Consider the following 27550-nt stretch of genomic DNA (forward strand, 5'->3'; position numbering starts at 1 on the left):
TATAACCAGTGTGGTAGTTTGTGTTAGTAAGCTGTCTGATTGTGTGGCGCTTATTTAAAACCATTCCGCGTCTAATCCTCCGTTAATATCTAAAGCACTGTTCGTGTTTTTTTTGTGCTGTTGATAATGATACATTGTGTGTCTCATTGGGACTGTCTGTCTGAGCTGGAACAGTACAGCTGGAAGTTATCATCACTGGACTCCATATACAGTAAAACCCTTTTACTGTATATGGACCACATAGGCATAGGACCACATTCTGGTCCTATGCCAGAATGTGGCTACGGAGAATGAAACAGCTGACCGACTCGGCGGCTGTCCTCATCAGGGTTATCAACAGAAAACATAAGATCAAGCTGCTCAAACAGGGAAGAGGCTGAAAAGCTCCACTCAGGAACTCCAAATCATAATATATAAAGAGAACCGGCAAACCCTCTAACCATGAGTCACACATTTGATCCTTGGGGTCAATCTGACCCCAGAGATATTTGCCTCTAGAAAATGATTTTCAGAAAATTGCACTTTGTTTATTTGTTGAATACATTAATAAGCCCTCGATAAGGAAACCGTGACCTGTTCTCTAGCCCCACCATCAGGCCAAACGTTTAAATTAGAATTAATTTATCTTGACTAGCTTTTATCCAATTCTTCTCAAATTTACTGACAACATTAATGACCACAAGAATATAAATCCTATTGGTTGGGGTGATTATATGACCTTTCCTGCAACATGAGGTCAAACTTTCACTTTTAGAGTTAGTGTATCTCTAAAATCCTTCATCCAAATATTTTTTAATTTGAGGCGCACATTCATGATTAACAGAATTAAACATTTTGATTGATGTTGGTGACCCCCCTTTCCTCTCGTAAACATGTCTTGTGTCAACTCAGAAGTATCAACTCTGCATCTGCAGGTGTGGAGATGTAAGGCAAGGCAAGGCAAGGCAAATTTATTTGTATAGCGCATTTCATACTCAAGGCAACTCAATGTGCTTTGCATGATAAAACATTCAATTGTTTAAAATCAATAAGAACATTTAAAATCATCAGTAAAATCAATTAAAATCATCAGTAAAATCATCATTACATCAACAACATGACAAAAAATCTCTCTCTCAATCATACGCAGTAGAGAAAAAAAGTGCCTTTAACTTTGATTTAAAAATGTTCACATTGGATGCTGACTTCAGCTCCGCTGGCAGTTTGTTCCACTTCTTTGCAGCATAACAACTAAAAGCAGCATCACCATGTTTACTGTGAGCTCTGGGCTCCACTATCTGACCTGTGTCCATAGATCTGAGAGACCTGCTGGGTTCATACCTGACTAACATGTCACTGATGTATTCTGGACCAAACCCATTCACAGATTTATACACCAGCAGCAGAACTTTAAAGTCTATTCTGAGGCTGACTGGGAGCCAGTGTAAAGACTTTAAAACTGGAGTAATGTGCTCTGACCTCTTTGTTCTGGTTAAGACCCAAGCTGCAGCGTTCTGAACCAGCTGTAGCTGTTTGATGCTCTTTTGGGGGATTCCTGTCAGAAGACCATTACAATAGTCCAGTCTGCTGGAGATAAAAGCATGGACCAGTTTCTCCTGATCTTTCTGGTCACACACAGACAGACAAGTTCTATTTCATAATATCCTCGCTATCTCGCGCTTAATTCTGATCAGATGGGATTTTCTTTCTTTCCAGTCGACAGACGCTGGCAGGACTACCACCTGCTTTAAGACCACACCAGGTCGAGAAGTGGTTAAACAGCTCTTACCTTGCTCTGCTCGGTGAGTGCTGTCCTTCACTGCCACAAGGCACGTGAAGCCTCCGAGTCGAGTGTGCACGCAGACCTGCAGGTGGCTGCAGACCCTGACTCAAGTAAGCCAAAGCAACCTGCCGCTTCGGCGCGCGCACATTGGTTTCCAGCGGCCTTTCACTCTGGTGACAGACCTGCTGCTAGCTCAGTGCCACACCGAAGCTCACGGACCTCAGCACACCTAGCTGTCGTTTCTGACCATGGCCCTTGCACGGCCTGGCCCTCCGGGCTCCTGCGCACATCAATTTCCCTCCAGGGCCCTTATTTTGATGTAAGGCCGGACTCCAGCTCCATACCACGGTATCCGAGCTTCCGAACTCCAGCCACCCAGCTGCCGTTCGAAACACAAAGCTGTCCCCGACAACTTGGATGTTTCGGTGCGTGTTGGCCGGAATCCTCGCTACCACCTCTGTTAGCCACCACGTGGTAGCGCAAGCTAATCCACCTGCTCTTCTTGCCTGCGTCAAGCGGCAATGGAGGCCAGGGCTCCTCTCACTGAGGGGAGGGGATGCAGTGTGGCTCGCCTTTCTCCATGTGTTAGGAGAATCTCCAACAAGGACGGACACGAGGCCTGCTCGAGCTGCCTGGGCGTTGAACATGCCCGAATGGAGGTCGAATCCCCAGGCTCATGTCGGCACTGTGTGGTGTTCAACACTTGGTGCCTCCACATGTGATTGGCACATCTTTTGAGCAGGCCCGGGCATGGGCCCCTTCCCTCTGCGCACGGTGCTCCTGCCGCGGTGGATGGATAAAAGGTGGACAGTTTGCCTCAGGAGGAGCGATCAGCTGTTTCTCTCCTGGGCTGAACCCCACAGGGGGAAGCCTGTTACTAAGCAAAACCTGTCACAATGGGTGGTGGAGGCTATTTCTTTGGCTTACTCGAGTCAGGGTCTGCCGCTGCCTGCGGGTCTGCGTGCACACTCAACTCGGGGTCTTGCCACATCCTGGGCTTTGTTCAAGGGAGTTTCTGTCCAGGACATCTGTGCGGCGGTGAGCTGGTCCTCGCCCCTCACGTTTGTCCGCTTTTACATGCTGGACGTATTTGTTTTATTGCCCTGATGTAATCACACTTCTGTCCTGAAGGCTGGTGCCACTTGATAAGCATGTCTACACTATGGGACTTTCCATATACCATAGTGAGACATCTCACAAAATATTATGAAATAGAACTTTAGGTCATGAAATATGAAGCAAAAGAGGAGTGTTAAGGTATGCCTCACTTGAGTGTTACTGTTAGTCTGGTTTTAATATAGACTGAAATGGTTTATGTGCTGCAGCGTCAGTGGATAAACACTGAGATTATGAGAGGTTCAAAAGAATGTCATGAAAGATACAGTATATTTCTCGATTCCTTTATAATTCAAATATGTGAGAACAATGATGTTTGGTATTTTAGAAATAATAAGTCTCACATGTGCTGACATGAGACGTTGATTGTATCCTCATTGCCTCATGGGCTTAGGTAGATACGACACTCACATGAGAAGATTGTATTGATCCTTTGTTAGATTTAATTGCTCTGTCTTTACAACACACACACAATAGGCGCTGTTTTTAAATTACCCTTAATAAACCAGGAGTTCTTAAACTTGTTGGATCCAGGGACCCCTTACAAGGGAGAAAAGTTTTTCAGGACTCCCTCATAATCCTTACGTCTGCAATTAAATACAATTTACTTCCATTTATAGCCCTAAATACTAACAGAATTATATATTTGTTGAATGTTTCAACTTAATTATTTAAGATCTTTATCATAGGAATGCATTTAAAGATGATCTGTTCCAGTCTTATATATACTGTAAAATGTGTTTAAACAACATATGCACATTCATTTGAAAAAAAAAAAGATGATTTTACATGATTTTATATCCATTGAGACAACCATTGCACTTCACAGTGATACAGCAGTGCATTATGTCCAGTATCCATAAATTGTAAATGTAAAGTATGTTTAATTGGTGCATTGGTCCCCATGTTTACTTGTAGTTACACACTTCTGTGATATGAATAATAGTTCATTTTGTTTTTAGTATTATTTCATGGACCCACCAAAACACGGCTTAGACCCCAGTTTAAAATTACTGACACGAACCTATAAGATCTTATATTGATAAGCACTTTTGTTTACATGAACACACAACTTGTAATAGTAACAGCAACAGCTAAAATGTGTTTTTTGGTATAAATTGTATCACATTTTGTAATGTCAACATCTGTCATTTGCATTCACATGATGTTACAATCGGAGGAAGTGAATGAAGTCACTAAAAAGTGTTTACATCACAGTTGAATAAAGGTTAGTGTTCTCATGTGTGCTTAGGCACAGGAGTGCTCTAACATTTTCCATTGCAGTTTAACGAGGGTGAGTCTGCATGTTTCCTACAGACCAACACTCCGTTATCCTCACTTCACCTTGTTATGCTTGAACTGCGCATGCCTAGTGGGAACAGGAACTGTACATTGTGTACACAGTGTACAGTTGTAGCTCAGTTGAAGAATCAACCACATTGTTTAGGATCAAGCTGTTGTGTTGAGGTGAATCGGCCTTTTTTTCTATTTTTTGACCAAAATGCAGAAGCTAACTTTGAAAAACCATATAAAGGAAGGTTACTATGAGATTATGGATTGAATTGATCCAATCTGGGACATTTGGGGGTAATCTGAGCCCTAAAATGGCTACATATGGCTGTATTTGTAGTTTTGTCTGTATTCATAAGTATATTCTATTATTATTGGTATTTTGTACTGGTCAATTGACTAGTTTGACACTTTTTGGTAAATACTTCTGTTTTTGGTATTTGCTCAGTGGTTCTCAAAGTTTTTTGCTTAAGTTCTCCTTTCTCCTATTTCTGTATCCAAATACCCCCTTTTGTCCAATTCCAACTACAACATTTTTCTCAGAATACTGTGTAAAAACATTTATAGAGCACAATGATAGAATCTCATTTTGTAAATAAGAGGAATTAAACAGTATTTAATGCTTCCTGAATAGATATATTTCTATAGTTTTTATTATTTCCTGTCATCTCCCACCTAGTGTGGGTTCAAGACTGTCCCTTGTGTTTTTAGTTCATGTTCTAATCAGGATCATTTCCATTATCAATTTTATGGTTATCATTTTTAACTAATAAATGAACATTAAAAACTTATTGGGCGGCGATTGTAAAGTTGCGCATGCTAAAATAAACAGCAACTTTTTGCAACATTTAGCAACAAACCATGTTTAAAAAACATGTTTTTTTTCAGCTACTTTTGACCAGATTTACAGCAATTTTTATGAAAATTGTGATATTTTTTTTCTCGTAAAAATATAATGTCAATGTTAAAACTAAATGTTAAATGCTAAATATTATATATAAATATGAATGTTAAATCTGAATGTTAAATTTAAATGCTAAATCTAAATCTAAATGTTAAATCTAAATCTAAATGTTGAATTTAAATCTAAATGTTAAATCTAAAACTAAATCTATATGTCACGGGTGAAACAAAATATTTAGCTAACATTTACATTTAACATTTACATTTACATTTACATTTACATTTACATTTACATTTACATTTACATTTAACATTTACATTTAACATTTACATTAACATTTAACATTTACATTTACATTTACATTTACATTTACATTTAACATTTACATTATAATTTCACGAGAAAAAAATAGGCAGTGGCTATCTGCATGTAAGCCTGTATCAATATACCGACATTCTATCTGTACATAGCGCCCCCCATTGGCCAGTTTAGGTCATGTGATAAAGAAGCTACGTACTTGTACTTCTGTTTGCTATTAATACATAGATTCCTAAACTATGTTACGAACTAAATAACCCTAACCCTAACCGTAACCATAAACTACGTTACAGACTAACTAACCCTAGCCCTAACCAGAAACTACGTTACGGACTAACTAACCCTAACCCTAACCGTAACCCTAACCATAAACTACGTTACAGACTAACTAACCCTAACCCTAACCGTAACCGTAACCCTAATTCTAAAGTACGTTACGGACTAACTAACCCTAACCCTAACCGTAACCCTAACCATAAACTACGTTACGGACAAACTAACCCTAACCCTAACCCTAACCCTAACCGTAACCCTAACCATAAACTACGTTACGGACTAACTAACCCTAACCCTAACCGTAACCGTAACCGTAACCCTAACTCTAAAGTACGTTACGGACTAACTAACCCTAACCCTAACCCTAACCATAAACTACGTTATGGACTAACTAACCCTAACCCTAACCGTAACCGTAACCCTAACCATAAACTACGTTACGAACTAACCCTAACCGTAACCATAACCCTAACCATAAACTACGTTACGGACTAACTAACCCTAACCCTAACCCTAACCATAACCATAACCGTAACCCTAACTCTAAAGTACGTTACGGACTAACTAACCCTAACCCTAACCATAAACTACGTCATGGACTAACTAACCCTAACCCTAACCGTAACCGTAACCCTAACCATAAACTACGTTACAAACTAACCCTAACCGTAACCGTAACCCTAACCATAAACTACATTACGGACTAACTAACCCTAACCCTAAACTTTTGAAGTGGATGTGATTTTTGTATGTGTATTGCTTGTTCAGCCATTTTGTATGTACAGCTAGCCACTTCGAAAAATATTGCTGTAAATCTGGTAAAAATGCGCATTAAAAAAATTCACATACATTTTTTAATCGCAAAACTTTACACTCTGTGTTCCATACAAACCCCCATGTTTTATACTTTTTTTGTTAATTTCCCACACTCTGAAGAACCCCGTGCAATTGCGTACGCCTAGGGGAACGCGTACCCCCTTCTGAGAAACACTACTCTATATTGATAACATTGGGTGCGCGCGCGTGCGTGTGTTCTCGTGGCTGTATGAGTTCTAGTTGAATGAGGGACCGCCTCCTGTGCAGCAGTGGTAAACATGAACACAACGGAGCTGCTGCACGTTAAACACGTAGGCGCGTTCACGCGACGCACTCAGTGAGCGCGCCTGGCCGTGAGCACAGCAGCTTCAGCTTCAGCTTCCCTCCATTCATTCCAGTCTGAGCTGCTGTGGAAGCCTTGCTGAACTGCGCTCCGAGGACCACAACAACAACAAAGCTGTAAAACAAGGACCATGAGGGGCTCCTGCCGCCCGACGAACCCACGGGACAGGACAGGTAGGACTGTTTTCTTCCGTGTTTCATTCCTGAGTGGTCGCTACTAGTGGTGTGTGTACAGAGAGCAGCAGCAGCAGCAGCAAGTAAACAAGCCTGTGTCACGTAGGCTCGCCTCAGATTAGCTGTCAGTGCTCAGGAAATGAGTAGTATGTGTATGTCTGTGTATGTATGTGTGCTGCTGCTGCTCATCTACTCATTTCACCTGTTTATCTGAAGCTGTGCGCACACACACACACACGCACACACACACGTCAACAACTACATCCATGGCAGCTTTCCATCAGGTGCTTGGTAGGTTTGAAAAGCCTCTACATATACAGCTGACATAACAACATGCATTGTATCTACCTATATTCAATATACAGACTGTTTATGCAACTGTTGACTTGCTTTTCCTTTATTTGTTTTCGTGTTGAATCTACATACATACATACATACATGTATATAACAATGGATACATACAACACAAATATTCTGGCAAAAAAAAAAAAAAACATCACTCAGGCCAGACAGCAAGTAATCAAACTAAAAAACAAAAGCAAACACAACACCCTGGGATTTTCACATGCACTACAATCAAAATACATTAAGATTTATAAATATAAACATGTGTTTTAATATTGCACCAAGTAAGAGTTGCTTTCTACTATTTACAGCCTGAGATCTCTGAGAAATCTCTTAATAAATACTGAGACTGAGATATCTGTCACTAAATGTGACTATGGTGTCAAAAAAGACTTTAAAAATGGTGTAAAGGAATCTATGACCATTGATGCGTGCATCCTCCAACGTTCACCTGTAAAACCACACGCCTGCAGCTTCCTCTAACACCATTCCTTTAGTCTGTATATATGTGAGTTAGCTTAGCGCTGCTACAGCACTACAGGTTAGTTAGTGTCTTGTTGCTGTTTTGCTGAGGTCGGGTATTGTTGTGTTAATCTGGCTTCTTAACATTTCCTGCACACCTGCTTCCTTTCGTCACTGTGCTTGGAGCAGTAGGTGAGACAGATGGATGGCAGATTTCCCTCCGACAGGTGCTGCGTGTGTGTCACAGGCTTATGAACTTGACATTCAGTTTCCACCTGTGTGGCTTCTTTATATTATAATGTGCAAAATAGGATGCATTTATTGTATGTATATCCTCTCGTGCAGTCTGGGGACTTGTGTCTGTGGATGTCGGGTACCTTACAAAGATGGTTGGCAGATTGATGGCTGTCCTTCATGTTTTGTGTTATCATGTGATGGCAGATGTACGAGGCACGTTTGGAAGGAGATCATGTCCTGTCTGCGCACAGAGAGGTGAGACAGGAAACCACACAGGGCTGAAGCATTATGGTGGTAGGAGCTAACATGCACGTTAAAGCAGCCCTTACTGTTGCAAATAATAACAGGACGTTTTGGTCTTGTTAACCCTAGTGGAACGAGTTTACTGTTGCAGATAGATGGAGGCAGGAATGGGTGGGTGCACCAGAGTCATCATCACTGATTATGTCATACTTGTCCTCCATAGTGGTTGTACTTCCTGTTTGATGTTTATCCGTAAAGGCCATATAGGACACGAGCTGCAGCTCGACTGCAACCTCCATGTGTCTTCTTCTCCTTCTTTTCCATTTTCTTTTCCAACATATTGTCAGATAGCTGTGAAATATCCTCCGCCTGCGCTAATCCTTGTTCCGACTTGCCATCCCTCTCTGGCTGCGCCACTCTCCCTCCCTCCCTGTGTTTGCTCTTTATCTGGGGGAAAGTTCACCGCTCGCTCTGAATCACATTCAGGGCTTCAGGCTGGGCTGCAGCCTATGTTGGCTCGTGTTTGTCTGCTCGCTCTCCCAGCACAGGAATGGAGCTCGCATAGAGTTATACATGGAAGATGATTTCATTGGTCATTTTTAAGTCAATCTATGTTCATTGTTATTGGAAGAATTAGTTATTGTTGTTAGACTAGCTTCAGTGTGTGAATTTGCTGCTTTTCTTTGGCTTCAGCTGTTAGTGACACTGTTATGAGCTGCATAAGAACAACACATGTCTAAAAATGTGCCTCTTGCAAGGAATAATAACATGCCCTAAAGACGTGGCGACATGCAATCAGAGACCAGGGTTTTAATTCCATGCCGCAGTGATTGCAAAGACAAAGTTTTGTTTTTGTAAACCAAACCAACTGGATTTTGTCGAAGGGTGTAGAATGCTGCATGGTGCTGAAATCCTAAATGTCAGATACAACAGTTTCAATTTTAAGACTTAGACGTGCAAAGACGAGCTAAATTCCCTGTTCATTGACCTATGACCCTAAACCAGGGGTCACAAACCTTTCTGAAACTGAGCTACTTCCTCCATACTTAATAGTCTGAAGGGCTACCAGTTTTAAAAGTGCTTCCCAAATACTAAATGTTCATGGTTCTACTTTATTTAAAGGGTAAGATAATAAGGAAGGCTAGCAGTGACTTAAAAAGGTAAGAAATAAAGTTACTTTACATTTCATCCTATTTTACTAGCTACTAACAAACAACATGTAACATTTGTAAAATGTAGCGATTGTGTCACATTTTACGAAAAATCCACCTTGCATTTTTTTAAAACAGATTTTTTTATATATAATATTTTATATAACATACCACAACCCATACACCAATTCTGCAACACTTAAAACCATTAAGCTTTAACCACACAATGTTTGGGTGAAAATGAACATTTAAAGATGGTTTATTTAATACTAAAACTTTATCACGTGCAGCAGTAAGAGCTGGGTATTGCCAGGTACCTCACGAAACGATATATCACGATATTTTTGCCCACGATAACAATATTGTCACGATAAAAGCAATTCTGCGATAATTGATATATTGCGGGAAATTTCCTCCATGACACATTATGATATCTGTGTCACTACGTACAGTATGCACAGTGGCTATTCTTAACACACACTGACCACAACTAGTCACATGTTTTTGTGTTATGTTTAAGTCTTTAAGGAAAGATTGATACAAAATAATGCTTCAGCAAAATACCGTTAATGATGTTTGTGCAAATTAACTTTAAATCTTTAAAAACAAAATGAATGCAGAAAGTAGTAATTTCAGTGCTAGTACTATCAACGTCTCTGTAAACATGGACACACATCAGTGCTGCTTAACAAGCACAATGAACTTGTTTTATGAAAACCTAAACAGTTCCCTGCATATGAAATATAAACATTTCAGTCAGAGTTGGTGCATTATAATATAAAAAGGCAGGGTGGTCTATGAAAACATTTTAACTTATACTTACCACCATGTATAAAGTTTACATTAAACCAGCACTACAGACTGGACATACAGTAGGACTGGGCGATTTAGCCTAAAAAAAAAATCTAAAAAAGAACATGAAATCTTCAATTTTTTTTAAAAAGAAAAATTTGAGTTTCGATTTGATTTTTTTTTTTTTTTTCAATACACCTAAAAATGACTGCAGACATCAGATATATTGTCAAAAGTGCATCTTTATTGCTGTGATTGTCCTCAGGAGTTAAAATGCATAAAACAATCTCAAAATAAAAAGTAAATAGACTCTGTCTATTCAAACTTTAACCCAGGTTTCAGCAAAAGTGCAACAGCAACTTTTCTGATTAAGAAATCAGATAACTACATATTTTATAACATTACAATTTAAAAATAATAAACTCTTCCCTTAGCATCTCAGCACAGTGCGAATAAAACATTAAACATGACTGTGACACACATATAGCCTAGGCCCTACTCAAAGGGTAAACGCATGTAAACAAAGAGGGGGCTGGCTCACATCGTGCTACGGTAACCCACAAGGCCAGAACGAGAAAAAGTCAGAAAAGAATAATAATAATTAAAAAAAATTAAGTAAATATTGTTTTTGTCTACAAATTTGATAAATCGATGAAATCGTTTTTTTTTTTTGCCCAGCCCTAATATACAGTACATTTCAGTGCTAATACTAATAGCAATTTGTTCTTTGTAAACTTGAAAACCTGAGAACATTTACCTTGTGCTGAATACTTACTTGTGTAAAAGGAGAATTAAAAAAAAGAAAGAAATAAAATTGATATTTGGCGCCAGTGTATCGATAACGTAGCGCAAGACGAAATATTGCGATATATCGTTGTATCAAAATTTTGGCACACCTCTAAACAGTCTTTAACTTTACTAGTACTAACTACATCTCTCACATGTATTTATCTTTGTGAGAATGAATCCTGGAAAGTAAATCAAATTTTAGATGGAACTCATTGGTGACCAATCCTAACTCTACCCTAAGAGATCCTTAGGGCTCCTCACATAGTCCATGTGAGCTACCTGGTACCAGCGGACACCGTGTTGGTGACCCCTGCCCTAAATGAAGGCAACACAATTTAACAGTAACCACCTCCAGTCTCTGAACGCAACCCAGTTACCACTATGCAACTATAATAAATGAAGATACAGTCAATAATAAGGATGTTGGCATGTAAACATTTTGCACATGAACAGCATCTTAGTCGACCATCCTCTCCCACATTCTCCAGCCTCCTTTCTTTCCTAAATTAAGTGATTGAATGAAATAGTTACCTTAGTTGTCTTCAACAATAGAAAAATCACAGATCTTCTGCATTAGAAATTAGCTGCATATGACAGCATCGTCACAGTCCTCTGTGAGCAGGAACCAAGGTCAAAGGTCAGGCCTGACACTGAGCAGTCAGCATGTTAGCAGCATTAATCCAGTCTGAGAGACTCTTCACTTTAACACCTTCTCGCCCTAATCCCACTTTCTACGTGGACACACAAACTCTCGTGGACTTTATTCACTTTACAAAATACAACAGGTGGTGTTTTCTGCTTATTAAATACATTTTTGGTAGGGATGTAACGATTCACTCATTTCCCGATATGATTCAAATCACGATACTGGGTTCACGATAAGATTCTCTCACGATTTATTTTACAAAATGGGAATGTAGACAAATATTCCTTTATTTTTTCTCAGTTCAGTAGCACTAATTAAACAATGCATCGACTCACTTAGTTAATCATTTTGCTTTTGAATCAGAAAAGTTTTATTACCAAGTAAAGTTTTTCATACAATACAATGGATTTGACTTGGTGGATGGTGCAAAAAAACCTAAAGAGTAGAAAAATGATAATACATCTAAAGAATGAATATAAACATATTTACATGTAGTGCAAGTAATATTGTTATATTGACAGGTTGAAAAATCAATGTCAGCCTAATCACAACAGGCTTCTTCAATTCCTCTAATTTTCCACTGGTTTGTTATTTGCACCATGACAGGTTTGTCTTGTTATTTGGAATAACCAGTGTGACCAGTAAACTAGACAGTGTTAAACACCAGGCCTCCAGTTGATCTAATTATATGAATGTATCTATAGATGTATTTGCTCCCTCTGTGACAGTTTCTAAGATTGAATATAGTCTGATGTAACACGTGATCCCACACTAGTAAACAGTGGATAAACATCGCCCTCTGCTGCCTTCACTGGGGTATTACATTGACCTCTGCAGAACTTAACCCTTCAATGGATCTGGATAAAGGATGATTCATCATTTTGTGCTGACGTCCATCTTTTTTTCAGGCATTTACTGCTATGTAGGTTTTTAGTCATTGTGCTTTAGTTGCAAAAAGGTCAAGCCAACCATGACACTACTGTGCAAATACAAAAAATAGATTAATGTTGTGCCTCCACGATTTCTGCCTGTATATTCCCATGTCTTATCAATGCCACTAAGCAAAAGTCTGTCATTTTGTTTGTATGAATTACAACGAAGGCCTAAAAAATGTGATTGTGTAATCTGAGGGCCACATTATCAACATTTATGTCACTATTTACAAAAATGACCAAACTGAACATCAATACAGGAAAGATCATAGGGTTTTGGGCTTTTCATTTTGTGTTTTTCACGTGCATTCTATATTTTTGGTGTATTTTCCTTGTTTTGTGTGTTATAAGCCTTTTCACACACTGGAAGTGCGCATGCGCGACCAGCGGGGGTCATAGGTCAAGAGGCATGTAAATGTAAACACGACTCTGTTTGTGCGATGCGCTGAGAATTTAGTAATAAAGGTCGGCCTAATCTTTCTGACATTCCAATGTATTGCAAGTGCAACACTCAGACTGTTGTCACTCACTTATACCGGCTTTAAACAAACACGTTTCAATAAGTATTTGTGCATTTAATGGACGAGGAGTCGCAAAAAATAAAAAAATGGGCAGTGTATTCTTTTGTCTTGGTCTGTTTTAATAATAAAACAGTGTTTGTTTCCCACATCAGAATCAGAATAGATTTACTGCCAAGTAGAGTTTAAATTAATACAAGTACTGTGACTTGGTCTAATATTAATCTGTTCATGACTAACAATTGATCCATATCACAGACGTGTACTGTACTTATATACTGTATATATATTAACTAACCATTATATGACACCAGGGATGTGGACCAGGCAGGTATTACAGTATGAGTTCTCACTTTGAAAAAGTACATTTATGAGGTACACCATTCATTAACCAGGTCCATATGATTATTTTTTTATTAAGCTGTTATATTATTTAAATTCACAAATTGATGGAAGTGCAAGATGGACAGGTCATTCATTTGCATATTTTCTTTGTGTGGTCTTGCTCCTTTTTTCTGCCTGTGTATAATTATCATTATTAGTGTTGTTGTTTTTTAATACACCGCTCTATGCCGTTCATACTATACTTATATTATACTTTATTAAACACCGAGGGGTTTAATAAAGTATTTTCTGATTTAGTGAAACAGCACTGATCAGCCGATTCATGTTTACAAAATGTGTCTATAACCTGAGTCACTGTTCAAACGTCAGGCAAAACCGGAATTTTCAGCTCGTGTGCGGCATTAGCTTTAGCAGCATTAGCTTTAGCAGCATTAGCTTTAGCAGCTAACTCTGTATTTCTGCCTTGGAGACTGATGCCAATCTTTTAAGGAATCAACGCTCCAACGGCAAAAATAATCAAAATCTCTGTCAGACTCGCTTCCTACACCGTCAGCCATGGCGAGTTTATCCCTCTTGACCTTTGACCTAATGCGGAAGAACTGAACCATAGCGAGCATTTGAAAAGGCTTGTCATTCACTGTATTTTTCGGTAATTTTGTGTGTTTTTGTTGTCATTTTGAGTATTTCTGTTGTTGTTTTGATGTGTTTTTGGATCATTTTGTGCGTTCTATCTAGGGCTGGGCGATATACAGTAGTCCCTCGCTATATTGCGGTTCACCTTTCGTGGCCTCGTGTTTCACGGAATTTTTTTACAATGCAATTTTGGATGCATTTTTTTTTTTTTTACAGCGTATGAACGCACATTGTGTTCTGCGTCCTGATTGGCTAATGCTGCGTTCACCCACCAGCGACACATCCAACTCCTACCTGCTGAAGCGAGGATCAGCACTCCTTTTTCTCCTCTCATAAACATAAATCACCAGTGAAAAAAGCCGGTGTGATTAGCGGCTAATGCTATGCTAGCTCACTGCTACAGAGAGAACTTTTACCTGTGTGCGGTGAGGGGTTTTACAGCTTTTAAACGTGTATAATAATTGTAAAAAAATACAGCTGACTACTTCGCGGATTTTGCCTATTGCGGGTTATTTTTAGAACGTAACCCCCGCGATAAACGAGGGACTACGGTATCACAGAGCTCACTCACACGTGCTGTCCCTTAGAGGAGAAAAAGCCAAAAGTGACTCATACTGTGAAACTGTTAATAAATGTGCCAGTGTGGCATTTTGCTTCAGCAAATTTAACTCAGAATTGTCTTTCTGGTAAGACTTTATAGAGTTAACAATATTAAGATTTATATTGTTATTATGATTAACAAATATCCATATGAATTTTTGTCCATATCGCTCAGCCCTAGTTTTATCATTTCAGTGTATTTGTTGTTTTTGAACTAGATTTGGTTTTATATTTGTGTATTTTTGTTGTGGTTTTGAGGGGTTTTTAGTCCTTTTTGTGTATTTTTGTTGTAGTTTTGAGGGGTTTTTCATCATTTTTGTCAACGTTTGTGTGTTTCTGAAGACATTTTGTGTATTTGTTTTTGGGGGCTGCACACACTTAAGCAAAGGGCAAAGAGATATGTCTCAGTTTTAACTAGTTACAGTGGGATGTCCCACTGTAACTAGTTGTCGATGTTGGAATAATGTATCATTAACGGGTTTTCCCATTAATTAGCAGGTCTCTGGTTGTGTTGTTGTTGTTTAAGGATGTTATTTTATCTTATGTGACAGACTGACAGTCACCACTGACGGGTCAGTCACATGATCACGCGCTTTTTTAAGTGAGTTTGGTCTTTTTCACGAGGAACGTTTCCTCAGGTCCAAGCTGTCGTCACGCCCTCTGCCTCTCCCTCTTCGCTTCTCCCATTGGCTGTTAGGCGGCTGCTCTGCCTTCTGATTGGTTCAGGCTTCAGCCCCATTCACTGCCCATGAGTGCAGCACGCGAACATCTGCTGGTTCCTTTGGCTTGCGCACTTTACGAATGTTTACGGTAATTCTTTGTCAATAAGTGCTTTTCCTAGAAGTGAAGGAGGACTCAGCAATGTTTTTGAGAAAAATTAAGAACATTAGTAGGTACATTGATGCACGGAGCACAATAACAATCGATGTTTTTAAAGATGTGTGCAGATTTTTTTTTTAACCTTTTTTTTTTTTTAAAAAAAAAAAAAAAAAAACCTTCACATCCCATTTTCCTTTTTGATTGAAATGAATAAGATTGAAAGTCTGTCATTTATTCTAATTATTACATGTGTTTATTGCATATCAATTACAAAACCCCATCTATTCCGGTCAAAATGTGGTAATATATCAATATAAAAGTACATCTCAACAGAGCCCATAAAATAATTGTCACCTTGCTGATATTTTGCCTGTTATTTTACATTAATCTACAATAACTGACTTCTTCTGGTGCATTGTGAACTATTATTACTACGTTAAAAGTAGTAAAAAAAAAAAAAAAATGCAAGTTTTTATTTTTATAATAATAATAATGATAAATATTTGTAGCCTTTCCTCCAAAGCTGTTTTCACTATATACATAGAGAAAATGACCAAAACTAAAACATAGAGCTGCGCATGAACTAAAAAAAAAAAAAAAAACAACAACAACAGATTAAACGAGACAAGAAATAAATGAAAAACGAATATGTTTACACAATCACACATACAAATCATAGAACAGTTTTATAAATGTGAACGGTTTTTATTTTAGACTTTTGAATGATGACTCAAGCACTTACAATATTTAATGTTTACATGAATTAACATTAGCCTGCCTGTGGCTAAATGAATTTTACTGCACATAGAGAACTACTTAATCGTAATGAATTATTTAAACATGGTTGCAGTTAGTCCTGGGTGAAACCCTGAGCGTAAACACTGCGTACTAAGCAATTTGTTTTTCCTCCGTATTTCTGGTGCGCACTGTTTCCGGTGCTTACGGTAGAGGAGGCTGCTGCTCCTCAGCTGATGTGTGACATCCTCCTCCTCCTCCTCCTCGCGCTGCGGTCCACTGATACACACCGTAGACTCTGCACAGACGCATCACATTGGCTCCAGGAGGCGCAGGTTAATGCTAATGCTCCACCATCCAACGATGTTGGACAATGAGGAGTTCGTGCTGGAGGCCTACCCCCGGGAGCTCACCCAGAACCCGCTGAAGAAGATCTGGATGCCCTGCAGGAACGGACACATCGCCCAGAGACGCGGTAAGACGCAGGGATGGGACTGACCGGGTTAGTGTTCCCCACCCTGACATCGTCCTTCCTTCCACGCCCACTGGTGTTCCTGCATCAGGTGAACTGCACCGGGCTGGTTGGAACGCGGTGTGCATGGTCCAAGCCCTTTGTGTCCGACAGAGTTGCATCATGCGCGGCTGCTTATAAATCTGATCCACAGACACATGCACTAACCCGGGATATCCACCAACCTGGCAGAAACATGTCTGTGTGCAGTTTGGCTCAGGTTCTGCTCCTTCCCTCTGCTTCAGCTTTTCCTCCAACAATCACTGGATCTACTACAGCTTAGTTTGATCTACACTGGACCTGACCAGAAAATAATGATCTAATAAAAAATAACCATACTATTTTATTAAAATACAAACATGTCTTTATTCGTTCTCTCCTTGTTCCAGGCCATTTTTTTTTAACAAACATTCCTGAAGATAAAGTTTAAAAAAAAATCTTCTAAAATAAAATACCATAAAATAAATGTATTAATTCATTGGAGTCATACAGGTTTTGGTGCTATTAATAAAAATATATGTAGCATCCATCCTTTTGTTCTAGGGCTGGACATTATGGACCAAAACTCATATCTCAATGTTTCTTTTCTCAAAATAAATTCAAGTCTTACAAAGGTTAAATTTTCTGATGTAAAATGTTAACCAGACACATTTATTAACAGCTGCACACTATGTGTCACTTTTGACTTTAAGGGACAGCACGTGTGAGTGAGTTCTGTGGTGTGGCTTGTTTAGGGGTAGGACACACTATAGCAAACCATGATCTAACTGTGCTTGTCACGTTGTTCTGAGAAGTAATGAAAGCAGCGACTTCTAAAAGTATTTTAACCCCTTAACATCCACCATCCTGATGAATACGGGTCAAATTAAACTAATAAACACACACAGTGTTGCCAGATTCGTGTTTTTATTGCAATCGGCGGGTTCTAAGATGTGATTGGGCTGGAAATTGTCAATCTGATTTGGCAACACTGATTCCTGATTTTACGTGTGACATCACAAATGTAGAAAATTTGAAACGAAGCAATTTTCTCTGTGTTATAAGACTTACACAGACCACAAACAAACGAAAGGATGGTTTTATTTCACATTTCATGTGCTGGTGGTCACTCAAGTTACCTCATGTGTGATAGAAAAAAAAAACTACAAAAATAGATTTTTGATAATATGTCCCCTTTAAAAACCTAATGGTAATAGGTATATGTGTGTATCTATAGAGCTACAGTACCGTATACATATCCTTCACGCCTTTAGTTACTTTTTGAGGTCCAGCGTGTGTATGTTAGGTGCTATCTTATCTGCATGGATTTCAGTCTAAGGTGTTGGTGCAGTTGCTGATAAATGGTTTACTTCACTTCAATGCGTTTGTTTTCAGTGAGGAGAGCATAACACCTGGTGTGAAATCTTTTTTTTGTTTTATATCACAAGGCTCGACCTTTATATACCGTGTTTTTTTTTTTTTTTTAGCTGATGTTTTACAGCACTGAGTGTTCCGTTCCCAGAGAACGCTGACGTTATTTCCCACCAATCCTGTTTTTTTAAAAAAAGTATTTACTTTTTTGAAGACGCAACAAGATTGCTCTTTGTTAAACACTGTTGAAACAGTTATGACTAATAAATAATGGTGTTATTTTATGTTGAATTAGTGTTTTCTGTTTCCTTTTCTCTTCAGTGTGTATGACAAACTGCCCGACGCTCATCGTGACGGTGGGACTTCCAGCAAGAGGAAAAACATACATTGCAAAGAAGCTCACTCGCTACTTGAACTGGATCGGTGTGCCCACCAAAGGTACGCCACCCAGGCAGTGTGCTTTCTACTGTGTTTCCCATGATCCTCCTAAGGACGCGTGTCTGTTTTAATCCAGAGTTCAATGTTGGCCAGTATCGGAGAGAGTGCCTGAAGATCTACAAGTCCTTTGAGTTTTTCCGTCCCGATAATAACGAAGGATTAAAAATAAGACGGTGAGTGGACACAGTGTGCGTTTGTCACGCAGGGTTGGTGAAAATTAACATTAATGAAACAAACAGTCTGGAGAGGCACATTAGTAAATATTTCAGTTAAGTTGTATATGATTTCATGAAAAATGAAACAGTACTAAAAAATGTGTATATATATATATATATTTTGTGTTTTATATGTATTCAAATTGCAGTATTTGTGTTTTGTATGTAAATGAATGTATAGAAGAGATGGGCATCACAGTAGGAGATTCACATGATCAACATTCATGTCAAAATTTAGAATAATGACCGATCTGAGCATTAATACAGAAAACAAAGGTTTTTTTTTTTGTCATTTTGTATGTTTTCCTGCTAGCTTTTGTTATTTTGTGTGTTTATGTTGTCATTATGTGTATTATTGTGGTCATTTGTAAATATTCTTTCTCATTTTGTGTGTTTTTGGAACAATTTAGTGTATTTTTGTTGTAATTTAGTATATTTTCATTTTGTGTAATTGTTTTTGTGTGAGTTTTTGGAGTAACTCTTACGTTTTTTTGTTATATTTTGTGTTTTTGGAGTAATTTCTTGTATTTTGTTATTGTTTTGTTACTAATGGGGGTCATTTTGTGTATTTTTGCTGCTGCTTGGTGCATTTTTCTACTGTTTTGTATGTTTTTGTTGTCATTTAAAAACAATTCTCACTTTGTATATTTTAAGTCATGTCCGTGGAAAAAAAAAATACACAGAGGGCCGCATGTCTGGTGTAAATTATAGAATTTTCAACTTTTGAAGGAGGATGCACCTACAGGGAGGCACATACACTGCCTATATATTTCAGTGTAGGATTTCTATTTCTTTAATATTAAATGAATGCTATATACATACTAAACTCCCTTTTTTCATAGCAACTCGATAAAAACTCACAACAAGTGTCTGCAAAGGTGATAATTTGTAAGAAAGCAGAATAGAAGCACTTTAAGGTCATTCAGTCACCGTGTTTCTGAAACTATTTAATATATCAGGAAATGAATGGGAAAAGTTGACTTGAAAAGATGCCCATGTGTTCCTCCACAGTCAGTGTGCCACATCAGCGCTGAATGATGTGCGAGAGTACCTGAGGGTTGAAGGAGGACAGGTTGCGGTGAGTCTCTTTTACAGTAACTACACTACAGTGAGTTTACTCTATGTAAAAGACAATAAGAAATGAGAGTTTTTTTAATTGTTTTTCAGGTCTTTGATGCAACAAATACAACAAGAGAACGAAGAGAAGACATCATGAAGTTTGCAGAGCAGAACAGCTTCAGAGTATGTTCACGTCCTCAACACAGTCTTTTTCCCAAACATCCTAACAGTCTTTTCTTGTCCAATCAGGTATTTTTTGTGGAGTCTGTGTGTGAAGACCCTGACGTTATTGCACAGAACATTGTGGTAAGTGCGCGACTGTTTGAAATCTACTTTAGTAAAGTGTATATTGGACTCTGTAAAACAAGCTGACGCAAACACTTGGTGGTTCATCAGAGCTGCGGAACAAACACACAAATGCACACACAGCAGACAAAGAACAAAGATTCTTCATGAATAAAAAAGAAGCTGAAGCTCATGCAAATGATGTGATTCTCAGATGTGTCTGTCTGACAGAAGCAGCAATAAAGTTGGAAACCGGACGAGCGAGAACAAAGTGGCTGCACTTATGCTGTGACTTAGCCGAGGCAAACTTTCACTTTCTGTGTCTGACATCCTGTGTTTATCTTTGTGCAGCAAGTGAAGCTGGGAAACCCCGACTACATCCACTGCAACTCAGAGGAAGCCATCGAAGACTTCATGAAGAGAATCAAATGTTATGAATCGTCCTACCAGCCTCTGGAGGAGACCCTGGACAGGTGAGGACTAACAGTTGATCAGGAGAAGGTTTAATCATCTTAATAAAATCATAACTTACCCATAATCCCATCAATTGTTTTTCTTTTTTTAAATATTTGATTTTATGACGTACAAACCTGCCTTTGCAGAATGCCTGTTTCTTTCAGAGCTCTACGTGTGTTGTTTTCATAAAGACTATTACTTTCTACCCGCTTTGCTTTATAAAATTGACATCTTACCTAATTTTCCGCCGGATCCGTAACTGCTCCGGAACCGCAACACAGCTGATGGGACAGGAAGTAGTGCACAGATACAGAATAAAATATGTGGTTTAATTCAAGGTGGCCCGTAATTCTATCCCATTGAACGAGGTTACTCCTGGCAGAGGAAACACAGACGTTCCAGGGCCGATTTCAGACTCTAGCAGAAAACCGAGCACGTATTCAGACTCAGGGGAATAAAACCTGTCTGCTGAAACCACATTTTTGACAAAATGTACACTTTTTTTTTGGCCCACAAATGTTGCATTTTACAATTTTGACTCTACACGTAAACAAAGCACATATTCAGACTTTAGCTAATGCTAAAGCTAAAGCTAGCAGACCAAAGAGCCAGTGTTTATTTTTGAAAAAAGCAAAGCCACTACAGGGAAAATGATGGAGTTCATGGCTTTGGATATGAATAAAAACCTTCCACTAATATATACAGTAAGTGACTGTAATAAGTGTGAACTAACACCTGTGTCATGCTCATTCTGTTATTACCCGTTGACTTATGAAAATGTTACACATGCTGCACTTTATTTTTTCTGTACAATGTTTGACTTTTAGCGTTTGTCCTGTCAGCTGTTGCAAATTATTTTTGGAATAATATTTTTACATTTAAATATCCACAAAGCTGCTGCATTTGGACGTGTTTTATTTTTGCTCTACAAGGAAACTTAAAACTCAGGACACTTTATTAGTGATTTAAGATGTTTTGTTACTTTGTCCTGTAGATTATTATTTTATCACCTTCCCCAAACCTGTGATTTTCTTTATTTGTTAAACCAAAATACTGCTGTGCACTTTATTTTAGTCAAAAATCAAAAAGTCAAAAAAAGACTAAAGGAAGTGATATAATTTAGTATTTTGGACAGCAGTGTTCAAAAACTTGTCATTTATATTTAAGATAACTACCTCATGGGCAGTGAAAACAACACTTTTGTATTGTTTCACAGGTATTGTTCAATGTTTTGCAATAAAATAAGATTGGAACATTCAAGGTGTATAGTATCAGTTATGAAAAAAAATTGGGATCGACCAAAATCGGTATCGGCCGGTCAGGTTTTTAAAAAATCGGTGATCGTCCAGAAAATTGCAACCGGTGCAGCAGTTTGGAGCATCCAGTAAAAATCCGGTGTGTAAAGTGCTTTTGCTACGATGAATCACACATCCCGTCTCCTGTTGCAGGGATCTGTCTTACATCAAGATCATGGACGTGGGCCGGCGGTACCTGGTGAACCGCGTGGTGGACCACATCCAGAGCCGCATTGTCTACTACCTGATGAACATCCACATCACGCCACGCTCCATCTACCTGTGCCGTCATGGGGAGAGCGACCTAAACATCAAAGGACGCATCGGAGGAGACTCTGCTCTGTCTGCCAGAGGCAAAGAGGTGAGGTTACGGTCACGTTGTGTCTGCATGAGGTTAAAATGAGTTGACGTGAGTATTTAAATGCATGGATGTAAATCTCTTCATGCCCAGTTTGCCAAAAGGCTGGGGAAGTTCATCGAGGAACAGGACATTAAAGAGCTGAAGGTTTGGACGAGCCAGATGAAGAGGACGATCCAGACGGCAGAAGGCATCGGAGTGCCTTATGAACAGTGGAAAGCTCTTAATGAAATCGACGCTGTGAGTTAAACCTCTGCCCCAGACCCAGGAAAAATCCCTCTGAAGCTAATGCTCAACAAAAAAAAACACCCAATGTCGTGTTTACCCCTAGGGAGTGTGTGAGGAGATGATGTATGAAGAGATCCAGGAGAATTACCCTTTGGAGTTTGCCATGAGGGATCAAGACAAGTATCGTTACCGCTATCCTAAAGGCGAGGTGAGAAGGAAGAGCCTCTATTCTTCCTCTTACTTTTCCTCTTCCTGCATGTGCAGTGTTTAATGACTGAGTTTCTCCATCAAGTCCTATGAAGACCTGGTGCAGCGGCTGGAGCCAGTGATCATGGAGTTAGAGCGACAGGAGAACGTCCTGGTTGTCTGTCACCAGGCTGTCATGCGCTGCCTCTTGGCTTATTTCCTGGACAAGACAGCAGGTGAAAGGAATTACACTTGAAAACAATGCTTTCATGACGTGAAAGGGTTTATGACCTTCTTAACTCTTACACTTTGTGCCAGCAGATGAGTTGCCTTATCTGAACTGCCCTCTGCACACTGTGCTCAAGTTAACGCCTGTGGCATACGGTAAGTTCTGCTTCTTTTTCTCATTGGAAAAAAAAAAAAAAAAAAAGGTGGACAAAACATTTTGGCTCATGGTCCACATTTGGGGTTTAAAAGCAGATCAGAAGGCTGGAAGTTAAATATCAGCTGGGGCCAAGGGCCACATTTTCAGAATACATGTCAGCATTTAGAGCAATGACCAAGCATTGTACAGAGAGGAACACTGCTTTTATTTTGGGTGTTTTTAAAGGTATTTGGTGTTATTTTATAGTTTTAAATGTATGTTGTTTATTTCTGTTGTCATCTCTTGTATTTTATTTCTCATTTTATATTTCTATTTTATTTGATTTTTTTAAGGTATTTGGCGTGTTTTTGTTGTCATTTTGTGTGTTTCTTTTGTCATCTCTTATGTTTTCCTTCTCATTTTATGTATTTTCTGTTTTTTTTGTGTGTTTTTTAAGGTATTTGGTGTGTTTTTGTTGTCATTTTGTATCCCTTGCATTTCCGTTTTCATTTTGGCATTTTCTGTCATTTTCTGTGTTTCTAAAAGATTAGGCAGAGGTGCAGCATGTGGCCTATAAGCCGACATTTTTCCATACATAATGTAATCATTTGATCACAGACTTACATCCACTGCAAGCTACTGCTACTTAGTGCCAAGAGCTCTGGACTGTAGAAAAGCAACCTGACACCATCTAATGTATCCTATCAGTGGTGTGTACGCAGCTGTGTGACTGTGTGGGGGAAAACGATGATGTCACAGGCTACAGTGGAACACTCTACTGGTGCTGTGCTGACTGTCCTGTTGGTTTGTTCTCCCTCAGGGTGCAAAGTGGAGTCTGTCTATCTGAGCGTGGATGCTGTGAACACACACAGAGACAGACCTGAGGTAGGTCCGATGGGCACCTGACACAGACACCTGACAGTGGGACTGACCTATCATAGAGTGACACACAGGACAGACACGTGTTGAGAGTCTGTGATAGTTTCTCTTTCATTAATTCATCCTGAGTGATTTACAGAGAACTCCCATCATGCTGCTGTTCTCTCACCTTCTCCTCCTCCTCCTTCTTCTTCTTCTTATGGGAACAGATGAAGGAGGACTCACCCAGACGACTGTATTGTTTGCATGTGTGAAAACATGACATTTGTTAATCAAACTGCTTTGTATTCAGCATGAGAGGAAATTCACCACGTGCACTTTGTAAAAGCATTTCCTAATCTTCGGCCAGTTCATATTTTTACATTTCTTCACATGATTGAACGTGTTACTGTGAAATGTTTGTTGTGTGTTATTGTTAACGTTATGCAGAGTGTATGAATGCACTGTATAAGCAGAGATTTCCATCTTTGGTTTACTTTAAAGTGAAGAACATTTCAGTGAGTTCAACCATTTCAAGAATCACTGCTTTGCATTGAAATCAGTCGTAGTGTTTTTTTGCTGCTGTTAAATCTCAGACCTGGAATGTTTCCCTTTTAATGTATCTTTTCTATTGTTGTAAAGATGGAAATAAATACAGTAGATTCTAATATTTTGTTTTTTTTTCTAAATTATTTGTTGAATGATTTTTCTCATGCTGCTGAATTGTTTTCACCTTATATTTGATGACCATCAACATTTAAGTTCAGTTTAATAATGCTAACAGGTTATGGTGAGAGCAGCTGTAGAGCATTATGTCTCCATATCACTGTGCCATGACTCACGGAATATATTCAAACTTTATTCAAACTTCATTTTCATTCCAAGTTTTCATGCAAACGAGTGCAGCTCGAAGTGCTTTTTAGTTAAAGATACATGAACTATTAATTTAAAGTAAATATAAATGCCTTTTTGCAAACCAGCACCAGGGTAATACAATGCAGCAGCTGCAGAAACTACTAGCTTTCAAAATAAAAGCCCCAATCAATGCCTCACCATAGCAGAAGCAATTGTTTCACTGTGAACATTTATTAAACAATTTAAAAATTCAACAAATTTCCCTTTTTTTTTTTTTTTTTTTAGGAAAACACCTGCTTTTTATTTTAGAATATTTTGTTTATTTTTGCTACTGCCACTTAGTTTGAATAGTTTGCTTCTAAACTTCCTACAGGGTACAAGTAGCTCAAATATTCTACTGAAGGTTACTTAAATGCACTCATCATTCAGACACTTCATCTGTTCTGCCTTCAATTCCCACCATCATGTCTTACAACAGACCCAAAATGAAGGAAAATGCTTTTGTTTTCAAATGCATTTCATGTAAAGCTGGAGTCGTTTGAAGCTGCTGCATGAAATGATTTGAAACCCTTTTAATTCAAACCCCAAAACGTGCAAAGAAAGCAAATATGTCATTAATTCCATTTTAATCAAGACAGTCATTTTATTTTTTTGTCATTTTTTGAGCCTTACTGCTTTCTTAGACCTGTTTAAGTATGTGCATTATATCTGCAGTAGTTTCTAGGGTCTAATGATGGTCATAACTCAATTTTTATTTTTTTGAAATTTTTGAAAAAATATGCCTTACTTTTGATTTTGAAGGGATAAATGGATGACACTCATCTGCAGAAAAAAATCCCTTTCAAAATATAACCAATTATTTTTGTTATATTTATCTTTGTGCCCACTGAAAACTGTTCCACGGCCCACTTTTGGGTCCCGACCCACCAGAGGTAAAAGTAACAGATTACAAGTACTAACGTTACTGTAATTGAGTTGCTTTTATGGGTACTGGTACTTTTCTAATTCAGCAATTTTACTTGTACTTAAGTATCTTTTAAAAGAAGTGAAGTAATCTGTTATATTTCTGCATCCAACAGTTAATGAGTACATTTTTATTTTTTTTTGTTTTAAAATGATCAACGGACATGGTGAAACTATGAAAAATGAAATAACCAGACATCAATCGAAAGCATCACATCATAGCCGACCAATCAGATTAAAACAGCATTGAATTCTCTGTTTTTGAGATCATGCATTTACTTATACTTAGAGATAGATACTTTTTTTTTAAAAATAATTGTACATTTTGACAACTGTTTTATTTTATACGGATGCCTTTGTGGAAAATAAATTTGGTGTCTTCCTTTTAAAGTTTATACATGAAGATATTTACTGTACGCAATGGAACCATGGCAACATTTATTACCAAACAGTAAACATGGGGAGGTTTACTTTGAGTACTATTTAATTGAGCTACTTTTTACTTGTTCTTGAGTATTTTATGTATGACTTACTTGTACTTGAGTACAGAAACCAAGTACCAGTTCTTCTAGTTGTAGTATTCAGTACTATTTACACCTCTGCAGTTGAGTCCCTTCTTTAAGAGACATGTTGACTTCCATCTGACCATGACAATAACTGGCACTAACCCACAGATATGAGCCATGTGCTGTGTGATGGACTCTCAGCGTCTCCCCTGGTTGATGTGTTTCAGAATGTGAACGTGCAGCGCAGCACGGAAGACGCCCTGCAGACGGTCCCTGATCACTACTGAGCAGCGTCCCGCTCCACGCACTGAACTGTACTGTAGCTCAACGCTCAGTGAGGGGGGAAGAAGGTTGATATTTTTGATATGTAGAAGATCCACTGGTAATGGTGCAATACTGAAATCCACATTCTGACATTCAACGTCCTCCAAGATACGTGATCGTGCACTACGTACACTGCCATCCGACGCTGTTCTCAGTTGGTGTGAGACTACGAACACTTCCATCCCGTGTGAAAATATTTTGTTTTTTTTAAACTTGGGATTTCTTTATTTTCTATTGTTTTCTATGATGCGGTTTTACCAATGAAAGTTGTTATATGCATGTGAACTAAAGTCAAGCTAAATCTGTACCACTCTTATTTGGATAAACACCAGAGGACTGAACACCCTCATAAATACTCATGGGGACCGTCCTTAAAGTGATCCTATAGAAAGAAACAAACTGTGAAACCAAAAATATTCATCAGATGGATTTATGTGACGTGCTTTGACTATCTTTTGGCCTCTAAATGCTTTTATCTGTGTTAACTATCAATTGTTGCACTGTGCGAGCTGTAGTAGCTCCAGGCGTGTGTTTTAGTGTTTTTCTGTAAATATTAACTGTCCTTTTTGGTGTTTGTGCTGAAATAAAAAGTATTCATGTCTCGTCACTCTGAAGCTGGCCAAGTCCCAATAATAATAATAATAATGTCTGTCACACATTAAAGTATCAGGCTCAGTTTGATACACATAGAACAGTGTGTTTTATTTACATATAAAATAAGCTGTTACATCTATTAAAAACATGAATCACATATTTTGTCTTGTGTTTGAAGTCATTTTGTGTGTTTGTGTTGACATTTTAGTCATTTTGTGTTTTTTTAGTGTATTTTCCTGTATTTTTATTTTTTTTGTCATTTTTTGTGCCTTACTGCTTTCTTAGACCTGTTTAAGTATGTGCATTATATTTGCAGTCGTTTTTAGGGTCTAATGATGGTCCAAAATTTTTTTTTTTTTTTTTGAAATTTTTGAAAAAATAAGCCTTGCTATAGCCTTATTTTTGATTTTGTGTGATTTTTGTTTTTTGTCATTTTTTGAGCCTTACTGCTTTCGTAGCC

General features: G+C 38.4%; 1 protein-coding gene across 4 annotated transcripts; it reads left to right on the top strand.

The window, feature by feature from the left end:
* The first annotated feature begins 6742 nt into the window (after positions 1–6742).
* pfkfb4b (6-phosphofructo-2-kinase/fructose-2,6-biphosphatase 4b) lies at positions 6743–27247 on the top strand. Of its 4 annotated transcripts, XM_028446693.1 has the most exons (14): positions 16517–16720; positions 18428–18544; positions 18621–18717; positions 19771–19837; positions 19927–20001; positions 20068–20124; positions 20455–20576; positions 22008–22215; positions 22306–22452; positions 22544–22648; positions 22733–22862; positions 22948–23010; positions 23811–23875; positions 26400–27247. In XM_028446693.1, the coding sequence occupies exons 1-14, from the start codon at positions 16585–16587 to the stop codon at positions 26457–26459; spliced, it is 1449 nt and encodes a 482-aa protein (XP_028302494.1). In that variant the 5' UTR covers positions 16517–16584; the 3' UTR covers positions 26460–27247. The 4 variants fall into 4 exon arrangements, with proteins under 4 accessions (XP_028302495.1, XP_028302492.1, XP_028302491.1 ...); XM_028446694.1 differs by lacking the exon at positions 16517–16720 and adding an exon at positions 6743–6998 and having other exon boundaries at positions 19927–20124; XM_028446691.1 differs by lacking the exon at positions 26400–27247 and adding an exon at positions 24079–24326 and having other exon boundaries at positions 16515–16720; positions 19927–20124.
* Positions 27248–27550: the final 303 nt, after the last annotated feature.

Source organism: Gouania willdenowi, chromosome 5, assembly GCF_900634775.1.
Source record: "Gouania willdenowi chromosome 5, fGouWil2.1, whole genome shotgun sequence".
NCBI classification, from domain to species: domain Eukaryota; kingdom Metazoa; phylum Chordata; class Actinopteri; order Blenniiformes; family Gobiesocidae; genus Gouania; species Gouania willdenowi.

Bases quoted from the DNA above. Each gene is read 5' to 3' on its own strand.
- pfkfb4b (XM_028446690.1), top strand. From the start codon at position 16,585: ATGCTAATGCTCCACCATCCAACGATGTTGGACAATGAGGAGTTCGTG. The intron at 19,838-19,926 runs GTGAGTCTCTTT...ATTGTTTTTCAG, and splicing joins TTGAAGGAGGACAGGTTGCG to GTCTTTGATGCAACAAATAC. The intron at 22,453-22,543 runs GTGAGTTAAACC...GTTTACCCCTAG, and splicing joins CTCTTAATGAAATCGACGCT to GGAGTGTGTGAGGAGATGAT.